Here is a 14,770-nt window from a genome sequence, read left to right as displayed (position 1 = left end):
AGCAGACGCGTGACAATGGGCAGGGCCGATTGTGAAAGAGAGCACACCCGCCATGGGCTACTTAGTCAGGTCATGCATGACCTGTTCCAGAACAGAGGTTCCTCCGAGCAGGGATGCTTTGTTGAGCTGCCTCCCAGGCCTCTCCCACTGCACCTGCGGTGTCCTGGGCATCCCACTCTCTGCACTGCCTCTTAACAGTGTCCAGAGCTTCTCTCCTGATCCCTGAAGGAGACCTTAAGCTCAGGAACGCTGTCATTGATTCAGGCATTCATTCTACGCCCCATCCATTCAGCCAATCAATCAACAAACCTTTGGTTAACACTCGCTCCGTGCCTGGCACTGTGCCTAACAGCTTTATGTACCAGCGGGACAAGGCACTGCCCTCCAGGAGCTCACTGCCAAATACTCTTGGTCCCTGTTGCCCAAGTCCAGCTCAAAACATGGACACTGGATGTGGTAAACATCGATCACTAACTTCCTTCTCTGTATAACTTTCCCTGTGGGGACACATAAGGCAGAACCCATACAGAAGCATGAGTGGCCCCAACCCTGTCCTGCCACACTCCCCCCCCCCCCAGAAATGTATACTCTAGTGGAGGAAACAGATGCTCATGTTACAGCAAGATACTGATGGTGAGGTAGTCAGAGAGGAGCCCGAGCAGACTCCAGGCTCTGACTCCACACAGAGTTGGTACCGGTGCCTGGTGGGGCCTAGCTGTATTCCATCTATGCAATGAGGTCATCATTGAATTTCAAGGTCACCAACAGGCCCAGTCAACACAAGAAGGAAAGATAGAGACACTGGCGAGTGAGGCTCCTGTATTCATGGACTTCAGGATAAGCAGCCTGGGCTGCACGAGCGCAGCAGGAGATTACGCTTCAGGGTTCATGAAGATGCCCCAGACCATCTGCGAAAGAAGAAGATTCCGCTGGAAAGATTTGCAAATTAATTGGCTTTCTGGACCCAGATAAACGGCCACAGGGAGGACACCAAGATGCCAGCCATATGTAGCTTCAGGGTTGCGCAGTTGAATGGAACAGTGCGGTCACCACCTTTGCTCAGATAATGGGGTATAAAGCAGTCCCCGGCCCCCAGCTCCTATCCTCCACACCGGTTAGGGCTCTTCCGCTTCTGAGAGCCCGAGCCCTAGAACTGCTCATTCCACATTCCACGCGGCCATGCCGAGGATGAAGGATGGCCGAGTCAGAGCCAGCGTCCAGCAGCCCAGCTACTGCCAGGATGAACGAAACCCATCCAGGGACAAGGGCCACACACATGCTGGCTCCACTGCTCCCTGCCCTGTCTCCCATTGCCTGGCTTGTCATCGCCTAGCTTCTGATTATGCAGGCTTGCTTGTTAGACAGCGACCCTAGCCCACCCACATTCACTTGCCTTGCAAACCAGAAGGTGTAAGTTTTCTTAAACAATATTTGTCAGTAAACACCCTAGAGCGTTCATCCGATATTCCAGTGATATCTCTTGGGTACCCCATTCTGGAGACTATCAGAAGAAGCAAGGCACCCTTGTCATTTCTAAGCAACAAGAAGTCTTGACAAGGGATTTGAATGCATTTCTTGTTGTATTTTCTCTGTGCCAATCCATGGTCTGTCCTCGGAAGGGCGTAGGGATGGTGGTAAGCTCTGCTTGAGTGCAAGTCTAGTCACATCTTCCCACGAGAAAGGAAAGAGCCCAAGCATAGTGGATTGGCTGCTGTCACTTGTCAAAGGAGTCTCATAAAACCACCTTCTCCATCGCTCTGCTCTCTCATTTCTGAGAAGCTAGGAAAAGGTCTGTTTTGTCAGTGAGACATTAAATGCCTGTTCTTTGCATGGCCAGAGCAACCAGCAAATAGTGGCTGGGAAGAGGGGAGAGAAGAAGGGAGGAAGAACAGTACAGAGAAAGTGTCTCTTTCCTTCACTGGCAAATTTCCTTGAGGCCCGTTCATCCTCAGTTTCCTCGGGCATCTGTAGTAAGGGCTGCTCAGAAAGCTCACGGAGTATCCCAAAATAGAGTAGCTGGAGGCGGCTGGGCAGGCCTGTCCTCCCAGGAACCGGCCAGCTGGCTGGTGATAAGGCTTGTGCACTTAGCCTCCTGACATAGCCCGAGGTAGCCGGGTACACTCTGGGGCCCAGTGCCCCCACCCATAAGCCACAGTGCCAGTACGTCTGTGCCAGCCATCTCCCGCACCGAAGTATGGTTAGGGTCTGCAACAGGATGACCCTGGCTTTTATTCAAATCCCCTCCCATGTTCTCATTATGAGATGCCTTAGTACTTGGCAGAGATAAGCGCTGTCCGGATGACAAGGTTCTGTGATCAAAAGCTCCAAACCGACCTCGGTGCCGTGTGATTTGCTGTCATTCCAGTGAAACTGATTGGGAAGGTGTGAAATTATCAGAGCATTCATTTCAGGGCCCTCTGAGCCAGGACTAATTGTATTCAGCAGTGGGAAGCCATGGCGTATTGCTTAGACGTTAACTTGGTCCAGAGTGAAATTTCCACTCAAACACCTTTTCTTTAGACGTCATTAAAAAATAGAATATTTTTCTATTAGTTTGAGTCGCTATAAGGTTAGTGTGTTAAATTAACCTTATAACTACAGGTGTCTTTGAAGGGCTTTATGAGTCATAAGGTTAATGTGGGGATTTTTTTTCCCCCTTGCATTATTCACAAGACTCACTGAAATGCCGCTTGTGATTCCAATAATGTGTCCTATTTATTGGAAACTTGGGAGCACATGAACTGTTCTCTTAGAAACGTGTTCGCCCCAAATGGATGAGGTGGTTCTTCTCTTTATGTTTAGTTCACCTTTGCGAAAACTGAAGCTTCGGGTAGCTAGGTCACTTTCCTAAGGGCGCGAAGCTGATGAGTAGGTGCTGGACTTGAACCTGGGCTGGTGGCGGCGGCGGTGGGGGGAGAGGGAGGAGAAGGTCCTGTGACCCATGCTCAGATCCCTGGGACAGACCTAGGCCTCACCCTGCCCCCCCCTCTTTTATGTAGATGAGAAAACTGAGGATTAAGATTTCTCAGACCCCAAAGCCCATTTTGCCTGTGCTTCCTGCATCTTTTCCCAACAGCCAGAAGGTGTCCCTGTTCTTGTCTGACGGGTGTGAAGGGGTTGGTGAAGCCAAGCTAGAGGTTCAGGTGAGTGGCTGTTTCGTTCAGAAAGGCGCATCAGCCCCGTAGCAGGATGCCCCAGGGGGACCCTTCCGGAGCACTGTGGGTGACAGTCAGCTGCAGTGGGGAGCCTGGGGCTGTCAGCACTGCTCTCCTTCCGGGTGGGGGGGCTGGGTCACAGGAAGAGGAAGTGAACACCACAGGGAAGTGCCAGCCCATCTGAGCACACAAGCTGGGGCCCGGTGAGGCCCTCAGGCCTGGGGAGGCAGACAGCAGGCGGGCCAGGACCAGAGATTGTCATTCAGCTGGTCAGCTGGACAGTCAGACCATAGAAACCGCAGTAGCCAGCACCCTGGGGTGGTACTGAGCATCATTTCCTGGTGCAGGCTCCTCTGTAGCCCTTCCCTCCCCCGTAGCCTGCTCAAGCTTCCTGGTTCTCACCCCTGGCTCCAACCCCTAACCTGTGGACTCCTTCACTCACTTCTTCTGCGGTGGTATCCAAAGCCCTACCAGGCTCCGGTCCAGCTACCCTCCCCACCTCTCCTCTGATGGCCTCTGTGTCTCAGTGGCTGTCACCCCTCTACTCAGCCTCCATCTGAGGGTCACCGTCAGCTCTGGGACAGGTCAGAGCTCCCCTGGGCTGACCTGAGAGGCCCCCGTGGGTGGGTCCTCTGTGTTCTCAAGGTGGGGCGACCCCCACCCCCACCTCAGGTCTTCCTGCTCGTAGGGTTTGCTCCTGCTGGGCACGAGCTGGCCAGCAGCACCGGGAGAAGGAAGAAAAAGAGGGTGGAAGAAATGGCGAGAGGGGCCCGAGGGCACATCTGTCTCCTTGTGGACATCTTCACCGAGTCCCGGCCACTCTCCTCTCCAGTCTCACGTCTCGGGACCTGTTCTTCCTCATCAGAGATGGTGACAGGGGGCAAGCTGGCGGGGAGCAAGCTGTCCCCATAGAGTGCAGGTCTAAGTGAAAGCTTCTCCCTCAGGCGGGGGATCCTGTCTGTGGGTGCCAGGGGCACCCCTCAACCTCTCACCACTCAAGTCTGTCCAGATAAGAAGCAGACACTGGGCAGCAGGATGTCTAGAGCAGCCGCTGGGGGCTAACATCTGTGGCGTCACTGGGCTGCAGAGCACACGTAAGACACGCGATCAAACCCAGCTCTCTGCCGTGGAGCCCAAGTTCACCGAGTGGACAGGGTGACAAGTCCATTCCGGTGGCGGCGTGACAGAATTTCCAACATCCCCTGTTACGTGCGCGTAGTTCTTGAAAGCTTTTGTCTGCAGCGAGCCTTAAGTTACTTTTTGGTGAACATCGTTGCACACACGTGTGGGTGGCAGTGTGACACGTACGCAGTTATGTCTGGATCAGGTCGGGGTAATTTGCCTTCCGGCTCATGATTCCTTTATTTTCCCACCTCATTATTTCTGTGTCTCGCAGGTGTTGGTTGTCTGGCTGGTGGGTTGATGTGGTGTTTGTCTGAGACAGGGCCTCACTAGGTAGGCCAGGCTGACCTTGAGTTCATGAGATGCCCCACGCGGGGCTCTAATTAGGGACCCTCCTGCCCCAGCCACCCAAGGACTGGGGTTCCACGTGAGTACCACCACACTTGGCTTGTTGGAGAGAGAACAAAGAAGAAAACTGGGAAGAAGCGCATGCTCCCCTGCAAGTTCTCATTAGGAAGCGTCCTTGGCGGGGAAGCAGATGCCCATGCGTATTCATGAAGGGCTCCTGGCAGCCCCGGGACGCTTGCATTACCAGGCCCGCCCCCGAAGCGGAGGGCAGCCTCCGCCTTGGCGGTCGCTCCCGTCGGCACCTCGGCCTGGGAGATCAGTAATCTCCACGCGTCACACATTTCAGTGGCTCCTGACAGCCAGCAGGTGACAGGAGCCATTAGACGTCACCTCTGTGACAGATGGACAAAAGCTCATCAGGACCTCCCTTCTTCCTCCTCCCTGGCTAGAAACGAGAGGCGGGCAGCGCCACTTTGCAAATACCGTATCACGCGCTGGAAGCCTGAGCCAAGTGGTGGTGTGATTGCCTAGCAAGTCTGAGGCCCTGGGGTCAAAGACCAATAAAACACACTCACGCCGTGAGACCTCCTTAACAACGCGCTTTAAAGCCGAGCGCTGTTCTACAGAATACGAGGCAGGATTTCTAGGCCTGCGGTCAGAAAAGAGTTTCTTAGCTGTGACAACAAAAGACAGACCTGCTGGACTTACCCAAATTTTAAAAATGCAAGAAAAAAAAAATTTTTTTTTTCTTAGTGCTGTGAGGAAAGTGAAGAGACAGCGGATAGAAGAGTTGACATATTTGCGATGGCGTGTCTGACGAGACACCTGTGCCAACCGAGAGAGTATAAAGACAATCATTTACAAGCGGAGCATGGTGGTGCGTACCCAGAATCTCTGTAATTCTGAAGGCAGAGTGGGAAGATACTTGCCCTAAAAGTATACGCACACAGCACCGCACATGCGCGAGCGCATGCATGTACACATACTAACACGTGCACACACACGTACCAAAGGAGCTGGGCTGGCACTGGCTGACGTGCGCACAGGGCCCTCCGGGTCAGCTCCTCGTCGTGCAGGGAGATGACGGCTGTGTGGGCTGGGCTAGCCTCTGGAGACAGTGAGGCCTGTTGGAGCCTGTTTCCTCCTAACTCACCCCCACCCCACCCCCAAACTTCTCCTCCTGGGTATCTTCTTGTGTATAGGCCAATGCTTGGGCAGGAAGTGAGACTTCTTCTCAGAGAAAAACCAGCAAAAAAAAAAAAAAAAAAAAAAATCAGGGCCGGAGGTAATATGGCAAGAGTAAGAGTACTTGCCTAACCAGCATGAGAACCTGAATTAAAAGCATAAAAGCAACAGCAGTGACAACAAAGATCACTATTTCATAGAGCTTTCGTTGTTCTATTTTCAGATATGTACATGAAGAAGTTCATCAGGGTGCTCTCAAGAGGCCTTGGTCATGCAACACTTGCTAAGCTGGCAAGTCAGTGGCTGGCACTGCTGTATAGAGTCCATTTTTTTCTTTCTATTCTACTGGGGCTTGAACTTAGGGCCTTGAGCTTTCTGGGTAGAAGTTTTACCACTGAGTCCTGCCTCTAGTCCCTGTTTTGACATAGGTTCCAACTTCCTCTTTAGACATGTGCCTAGACTATGATCCACCTATTTCAAACCTCCCCTTATAGACGACAGGTGTATAACACCATGCCCATCAGCCAATGTGGAACTGCACCTTTGATTTTCCCCATCCAAATTCCACAGCCTCCACCAAGAAAAACTGAGGATTGCTCATTCTTGAGAAGAGCAGAAGCGAGTTCGGGCCCTTTGAGACTCAGGTTTCGAGGTGAAAGTTTAAGTGCTACAAGTTCCCATAAGATTCCTGCTGTCAGGGATTAGAAAGAGAGAGACATCCTAGGTAGGAGAGATAGTCCAGACAATACTAATGGGGACAGTTGGGTTTGATTGTTGTTGTCGTTACTGTTGTGTGTCTGAAGTCTCTCTGCTGTAGCTTCCCAGGTTTCCTTTCTGGGGGTCCCTGCCTGCAGGACTTGGGGGCAGCCCTCAGGCTTGGCCTCTCTCCCAGCCAACTGTGTTGGGCAATGGGCATTCACTGTGGGCCGCACCCTCCTCTCCGAGTTTGTGGACCCCGTGAGGCCCAGCCGGAACCCTGCCTCAGGTTCCTTCCAGCTCTCTCGCCCTCCGTCTGGCAGGCAGCCTCCACCTTTCGCCCCTGCTTAGTGCTGTAGCACACAACCTTAGTCGGGACCGCTGTGGCAGGCTCTGTGCTGGGCTCCCTGGTGACAGACTATTCGGCCTTTGTCGCCCTGCCCTCAGGGTGACAAGGGGAGGCTCCCAGTGAAGTCATTTCCACGGGCCGCAGTCAGAATGCAAAGATATGGCCCAGAGACTGTGTAATACTTTCTGGAATCCCCTATTCTAAAGCCATGGTGAGTGCCAGTGGCCGTGGGCGAGGTTGCACCTCAAGGCCGGGGCCTTTGGAAACGTCCTCCTGCCTGGCCTGGAACGGCTCTTCTCTGGACCGGACTCCTCACTGTCCCTCTACCGAGTTCCCCTTTTTCCTCAGGATATTTCAGTATCCCTCTGTCTTTCCTTTCACTTGTCCAGCCATTCCCTTACTAATAGTGCCTCTCTGTCAGTCTGTCTGTCTCTCTCTCTGTACATATATGAGCCTAAGCTGGGATGCTGGTGCCTCGAGGCCAGCCCTTCCCCTCCGCTGCTCTGCCACGGAGGGGACCAGGGCAGCTGGCACAGCTTAAGGCTCTGTAGAAGTTGGCTCAAAGACGCCACACAGCGCCTGCTGGTGGGGCTATGGCTAAGGAATGCCCCGCATCTGCATCCCCTCTTCCTGCCCTCCTGCTCCTTCCCTCACCGTGCCCCCCTCCCGTCAAGGACCCTAAGGCTGGGCCATTCAGACACATCGAGGGCGCATGTGGGGTGCCAAGCTTCCTCATGGAAGACCTGGTGTGGGGGGAGGTCAAGCCTCCGCCTGAAGAAGGGCTGAGCTGATTGTGCGTGCATGCGTGTTTCAGTTTGCGTGTATATCTGCATCTGTATTGTGTATATGTGCATGGGCTCGCATGTACGTCTGTGTGTGTATCTGTTCGTTCCTCTGGGGTCTGCACTGTGTGTGTGTGTGTGTGTGTGTGTGTTCTGACTGTGACTAGGTATGTCTGTGTGTCTCTGTATATAGAATGTGTCTGCCTGGGACTGTGTCTGTGTGTGTGCTTTTGTGCATGCGTGTGCGTGTGTGTGTGTGTTTCCCTACATGTCTGTATCTGTGTGTGTCTGTCTGTTCATCTGACTATATGTCCCAGTGTGTCTGTGTGTCTCTTTAAGAGGTTGTCTGCCCGGAACTCGTGTGTGTGTGTGTGTGTGTGTGTGTGTGTGTGTGCGCGCGCGTGCTTGGACAGCTACCCGAGGTCAAAATAGTGTGCAGAGGTTCCAGGAAAAAGCCGTGGTCAGCAGTTGTGGTTTGGGCCCATGCTATTTTTGAAGTTAAATAAAACAAGAGGAAACTCATTGCCCCTTAACAGCAGGTCAGCAATAGATAAAGCACGGGCCCGGGCTGCAGAGCTGCTGCCCTAATGAAGTGGCCGAGAGCTGGGGCTCTCCACCAACACCGCTCACCACACAGCTGTGTAGGGAGCTGCACCGTCTTCGTCCTGTGCCCTCCTGGCCCTGGGACACAGGGCATCTTACGCCCATTCACGATGGAGACCAGCACACCTTGAAACCTGCTCACCGTGTCACCAGAGGACAGGGACAGAGCTGGAGTTCAGACCGTGTCCCCCTGTCCCCAGAATCTGTGCTCTTTGCCCAACTTCTGTTCAGGAACTTCCCACCGCCACCAAGCTCTTGGTCTCCAAGAAAGTGCTCCAAACCTGGCCTGAGCAGACATGGGGTTCCCTAACTGTTGATTTTCCACGGAGAAAGAACGTTTCCTTCAGAAAGATCTATTAAAATGAAATAAGAGAGATGAAACGTTCTCTAAGCTATCTCAGCATATCGGGGTGGCCCACGCCTTTAACCACTTCCTGCCTGAGTCAGGAGCCCTGGCTATTTATAGCTGGATAAAATGTTGACAACATCAGACAGTCATCCTGACGTCCTTGCGTCCCCAAGCCTGCCCCAGAACGACGCTGGGCCCAGGGGTCCCACCTCACCATCCCACAACCCCACGGTCTGTATTAAAACCACAGCTAGTGGTTCTCAGAAAAGCCAGCCATCCTGGACGTTGGAAAAGCAAACCTATGGTAGAGAACTCACCGCTAACACCAAATTGACACGGTGTCCTGTTTTATGGCCCCCTTCCCTGAGTTCCAGGTTCAAGGTCAGTGGCTCCAGTTCAAGCACTGATGGGGTTCTTGACTTTGCTCTGTGGCGGATTCTCACACAGAACCTCAGTTAGGACTCTTTCATAGGTGCTCAAGCTCAGAGAGCCACTGGCTGGCTGGTGCATCTTCTCCTAGACCAGCCTAAGCCAACACGCCAAATATGTATTACCTAAACAGGCGGAGGACAGACAATCACATCTCTACCTGTCTCTATCCCGAGTCTTAATCCCAGCAGCTGGGCCTGATCTGAGCAGCTCAGAGCTACAGGAGGGGCTTCCAGGTACCGGGGCACATGGCCAGTATGCTTTGCTCTCCAGGCCCTTGGCTGAGTCTTTGTCCAATCGTACCTCAGGCCACAGACACACTCCCACCCCACCACCCCCACCCCCGGCCCTGGGACTTCATAACTAAAAAGGGGACAAACATCACCACCAGGCACTTTTCACCAGGAGCCTCCACACTGTACATGGAATCCTTCCAGTGGCCTAGCGCTTGACCTGGCAGTGAGACGCAGGCTCTGGCCCTTTTCCTCTCTCTGCCTTGGCTCCCTGATCCATGCAATAGGAGGTTCTGCCACCTGCCCTGTAGGACAGACAGGAGGCTGGAATGGGCTCCTGTTTGTGGTACAGGGCTGAGACTGGCGCCTGGCACGGAGGAAGACCTCCATCCACGTGAGCTAACTCACAATCAGGAACTCCCAGTTAGGAACTCCTCACTCCTGGGAGAACCGCCTGAGGCTGACACCACTGTGTCAAGACATCATCCCTGTGGAGCTGGAAGCCAGTCCTGGGCACAGGGCTTCTCCCCAACACAGCCTTTGGCTGGCTCTGATGGCACGTGGCCCGGAAGCCAGAGCAGAGCTGGGGGCAGAAAGTGGGGGACACCAACAGCAACGGAGCCTACTTTCCCTTCCAGGGAGGCTCCGCCCTCTCCCCGGCCGCCATCATCAGCCTTCAAAGGGCTCAACAACAGGCAGAGGCCTTGGCCCAGGACGTCGGCTGCCCGTCCTCATCCAGCAAGGAAATGGTGGCCTGTCTCCGCCAGAAGCCAGCCAGCATCCTCAACGATGCCCAGACCAAGGTAGGCCCTGGTGTACAGCAGGGAGGGGACAGTGTCTAGAAGAGCAAGGCCCAAGCCAGGCAGTCAGTGGATGCCTAGCTGGAAGTTCCCAACGACCCGACCCCTGTCCCTGCAGGGCCACAAGCCTCGGTAGACCACATGTGTGGGTTCCCCAGGGGCAATTAAGCAATCTGCAACTGACTGTCTTGTCTGCTGATGGACTCGGGAAGCCCACCTTGAAAAGTAGGAGGCTAACATGAAGTAAGCCATGCCACACTGTGATCAGGTCACAGCTCTTGCAACAGGCATGCAGTCATGTCTTCGAAGATGGGCTATGGATTTGGGCCACCCACTCCTTTGATTGCTATGTCCCTCCCACTCTCTCTCTCTCTCTCTCTCTCTTTTTTCTTTTTGTCATTTGTGGGGCTTGAGCACTGTTTTTGCTCAGGGCTAGTCCTCTAACACTTGAGCTACAGAGCCACTTTCAGTTTTCTGGTGGCTAATTGGAGATAAGAGTCTCACGGACTTCCCTGCTCGGACTGGCTTCAAACCACGATCCGCAGATCTCAGCCTCCTGAGTAGTTAGGATGGCAGGCGTGAGCCACCTGCACCTGCAAAGACCTTGCACAGCCCAAGTCCCTGGCTGTCCTTGTCATTGGGTAAGGAGACACGGGTCAAAATGACCATTGTCATTTCAGTTCATGGCTGGTCCCGTCAGCAAGGAGTGTGGACTCAGGCGCCTGGGTGGATCTTGGCCTCACCCCTCCTACTAAATTCAGGCCAATGTGAATGGGATTAAAGCTTGCTCCTTGCATCCAGTGGGACTACGTGTTCTTCCTAGAAACCCATTGTTACCTTAACAGGGGTAGGGCCTCTGGGGTGCCCTCCTGGGGACCAGCCATCCAGTCCCTGTCATTGCCACCTGGTGTTGTTCTATCTTTGCTTCCCAGAGGACCCCGGCTGGATAGCAGCACGGGCCTTCATTGTGGCTAGGATCTCATTAAGGAGCACAGGAACGTATTACATTAGTCCGGTACAGGAAGAGCCTGGCAGTCACAGCATCCCTTTGTACCGTGCAGCTCCTGGCCGTGAGTGGCCCATTTCACTACTGGGGTCCAGTGGTTGACGGCCAGTACCTCCTTGAAGGGCCGGCCAGAGCGCTGCGGAGGCCTCCGCGGGCCAAGGTGGACCTGCTCATCGGGAGTTCTCAGGATGACGGACTCATCAACCGGGCCAAGGCTGTGAAGGTCGGTGGGGGAAGGGTCTGGGAGGCCTCGTCGCGTCCTGCTCCGGAGACCAAGAGTCATGACCTTGCTTTGATGGAGTACACGGTTAGGAACAGGGGCTCCAGCCTGGGCCAGCTGAGCTTGCTTGGGACAAGCTGTGAGTCCCGAGCCAAGCGAGCCCGATTCTCAGCCATGGAGGCAGATCTGTGCCACACACGCACGAGGCTGGTCCCGCTGAGAGCTGGGAGGTGGAGGGGCAGGAGGGAGGGGTGAGAGGCTGGGTGGAGACCTCGGGATTTGTAATGCCGCGAGGACGACCTGACACCAGCCCTCCACGCTGGCTGGCTTTCTCCTTAGAAAAGTAGGTGTGATGCACCTGGCAAAATGCAGCTCTCTGTGGTGTGCAGGAGGCAGAGCCGGGGGGGTGGGGATTGAGCTGCGAAGGCCGCTGCCAGCTCGCACACGCAGTCACAGCTCTCACTGGGGGCTGCAGCCCCCGTACGAGGACGGAGCAAACCCCCGAGAGGCGAGCGCATCTCCTCTGCCCAGACCCCTCTCTGCTCTTGACCAAAGTTTTCTAGGCGGTTAGACCTGGGGTGGGCGTCACAGCCATGAGCCCAGGAGACAGGGCCCCCCTCTTGAGGGGCCACCAACCTCGTACACACAGCAAGGATCCCTGTCACCTCGACTGAATATAAGAATATTATCAAAGAACCATGTGTGCCCACAGGCAAGGCCCTGTGTTCCTCTCCACGGTTCTGTCTCTCCTGGGTAATCTATCATACCGCAGTAAAAGCACTCACTTTACGCGATGCATGGACAAGTATGTTTGCCACAGCGTTAATTTAAAAAAAAAAAAAATTGGAAGCAATTCAGATGCCCATTACCAGGGAAATGGTTGACTGAATTAGGGTAAGAACGAATTAGTTAATATCACGCAGCTGTTAAAAAGACAAAGCAGGTATCTCTCTGTCGGGCTGAGGGATGCCGTCGGTGGAAAACAAAGCTGTAAATAAATGTGGAATTAAGAGGACACACGCTTTAAAAACAACAACAACCTGTACGAATGCCTATCTGGGGAGGAATGGAGGAGCGAGAAAGAATGCTAAGAATGAACCCAAACTGTTGCTCTGCGTCCGTCCGTCCATCATGTGGTATATGCAGTGTAATCTTTTCCTTGTGATGCCATATTCACAAAGGAGAGGGTTGTGTGCAAAACAACTCACAGTTGTTTCTTTGGACCTCTGGCTGGAAACCTACCCAGTTACCTCCATGTTCAGATTCCTGGGAGCCTTGGGGAAACCTAGACAGGGTGCACGAGATGGGACCACAGCTCTGGAAGTCCTTCCCCTCCCCTCTCCAGGGGGAACGGAAGGCCCACCCATTAGAAAGGGAGCATGGTCTCCTGTTGGTAGATATGGGGTTGTGGCAGGCCAGAGAACCCTCTGGGTGGCATTTCTTAGTTGTACCAGCCAACTGTAACAGGGTCACATGGCTGCCTTGGGCTTGCCTCACCCAAGCACTATCTTCAGAGTGTCTGTGGGCTCTGCCCCACTCTGTCCAGAATTTCTAAGCCACTCCAACCAAAAGCAGGACCCCAAAGACAGGCTTCCAGCCTCTTGCTGCATTCCCGCCTCTTTGTGAATCTGCCCAGAGACCAAGGTTCCTGGTGCTCCCAGCAGGAGGTGCACTGCTCCTATCAGGCCTGGAAACCAGAGCTGGGAGGCCTCCGGGCGTGGCTGGGCCACTCACTGACCTACCCCATAGGGGCTACTCAGAATCCCCCTCAGGGGTCTGTGCCCTGGGATGGCCATGCTTTTCACAGGCTACTTCCTTTCTCCTGCCTACCCCCTTCTCAGGAGCATACCTTGGTACATCATCAGGCAGTCTTTGCCCCTGCCTCCTGCCTGAATCCCCCGGGCACTGGCTGGGATGGAGGGGAGCCTGAAAGGTAGAGGGTAGGTAGCAATCCCATCCCTCCAGCGGTGGTCGGCTCAGGCAGCTCCACAGCCTCACCTCAGGCGTGGCAGGCCCCGGGGCTTCCTGTGGTTTCCACAGTCTCCCAGAACTCACTTCCCACCCCTTCCTCTCTGGCCCCTGGCTTGATGGTAGCAGCCGGTCCCCTGGGTGTTCTGCCGATTCCACAACACATTCTTGCCTTTTTGGTATGGCAGGTGCCACTCCCTCTTCTAGAATGTTCCCAGGTAATGCAAAGCTGTGTTTCCTTGAGAGTCCTTTATCTCAGTCTGGTGACAGTGCAGCAATCAGCCTGTGGACCTAAGCAGGGAGTCAGGCCGGTGTGTCCAACAGCAACCTGTCTGCTGCACCATTCAACACCGAAGTCACCCACTCCAGCCCAACACAGGGTGGGGGCGTGGCATCTAAATACCAACTGAGTCCTATCCCCTAGAAAGACACGGGCCCTTAGCCCTGCAGAGAGAAGGGCAGTTCACGCATGAGCCTTGGTGGGAGTGAAGGGGTCACCACCAGCTGGGTGACCCATGCCAGGTGCTGACCAGGTGCCGACCAGGACTCCTTCCTTGGCTGTCAGCAGAACAGGGAGTATGGAAATCGGGAGCAATCAAGTTCCCCAGATAAAGATGGGCAGAGGGTGGAAAAACAGCCCCAGTTCCACATAATAGTGGAGCCTCAATAAGTGACAGCTTTCCTCAAGTTCTTTCATTTGAATAGAAAAATCACTGTCCCCATCCTGAAAATGAGCTCCACGGACACGAGAGTATGGGAAAAGAAACGAGACTAATTTTCCAAATCACAGCAGAAGTGCCCACTCACACACACACACACACACACACACACACACACACACACTTCTTTCCCATGCCAACCTGCAGAAATGCCAGCCAGAGCCCAGCCCACAAATACACACTGTCCACCTTCCCCCGAAGTCCCGTATTCATCCCCCTGGGTCAGCCAACACATTAGCAGAGACCTGCCAAATTCCCGCCAGCTCAAAGGTGGTGGTGGTGGGTAGGGGCTGTATGGAGTCAAGGTAAAGACCCTCCATCCCTGGACCCCACCCCCCAGGCCACACCCAAGGAGTCCTAAGGACACCCTGTCAATTGAGGAACGTACCTGCGGAGCCTGGGGCTGCCGGGACGCGCAGGAGAGTGGCAAGGTTCTGTGCGCGGAGGATAGCCTTATTTCCCGAAGTAGCAGCTCTCTATTGAAATTCTTCATCAGTCTCCGTGATGAGGAATCTCCCCCCACCCCCACCCCCCTTTCCTTACTGGGGAAATTGACAGGCTGCCTACATTCACGGGGCTTTCATTTGCATGATCAAAAGCAGATTTGCTCGGAGATACAACCTTCTGAGTCCCCCTCCAGGCACAGACATCTCCAAGCCAGGCAAGATAATCAGCAGCAGAGCCCCACGCTGTGCCCTGGGCTTGGCCCGGAGTCGGCCTCGCTGGGAGCAGGTGCAAGTGGTGGTGGGGGGGGGGGGTGGTGGCGGTGATGCTAGGGATGGGAGAGAGACTGTCTGAGAGTTGTA

At 54.3% G+C, this 14,770-nt stretch overlaps 1 protein-coding gene across 1 annotated transcript in view; it reads left to right on the top strand.

Annotated features, from left to right (window-relative positions):
* The window catches only part of Tg (thyroglobulin), a 160,002-nt gene that overhangs the window by 127,690 nt on the left and 17,542 nt on the right, over nt 1–14,770 (top strand). Inside the window, exons 41-42 of the mRNA XM_048358633.1 lie at nt 9,890–10,054; nt 11,113–11,280. Coding sequence (XP_048214590.1) covers nt 9,890–10,054; nt 11,113–11,280 — 333 coding nt within the window. The remainder of the gene's footprint in view (nt 1–9,889; nt 10,055–11,112; nt 11,281–14,770) is intronic.

The sequence above is a fragment of the Perognathus longimembris genome, chromosome 12, assembly GCF_023159225.1.
Source record: "Perognathus longimembris pacificus isolate PPM17 chromosome 12, ASM2315922v1, whole genome shotgun sequence".
In the NCBI taxonomy this organism is placed as follows: domain Eukaryota; kingdom Metazoa; phylum Chordata; class Mammalia; order Rodentia; family Heteromyidae; genus Perognathus; species Perognathus longimembris.
This window is presented reverse-complemented; position numbering and strand designations above follow the sequence as displayed.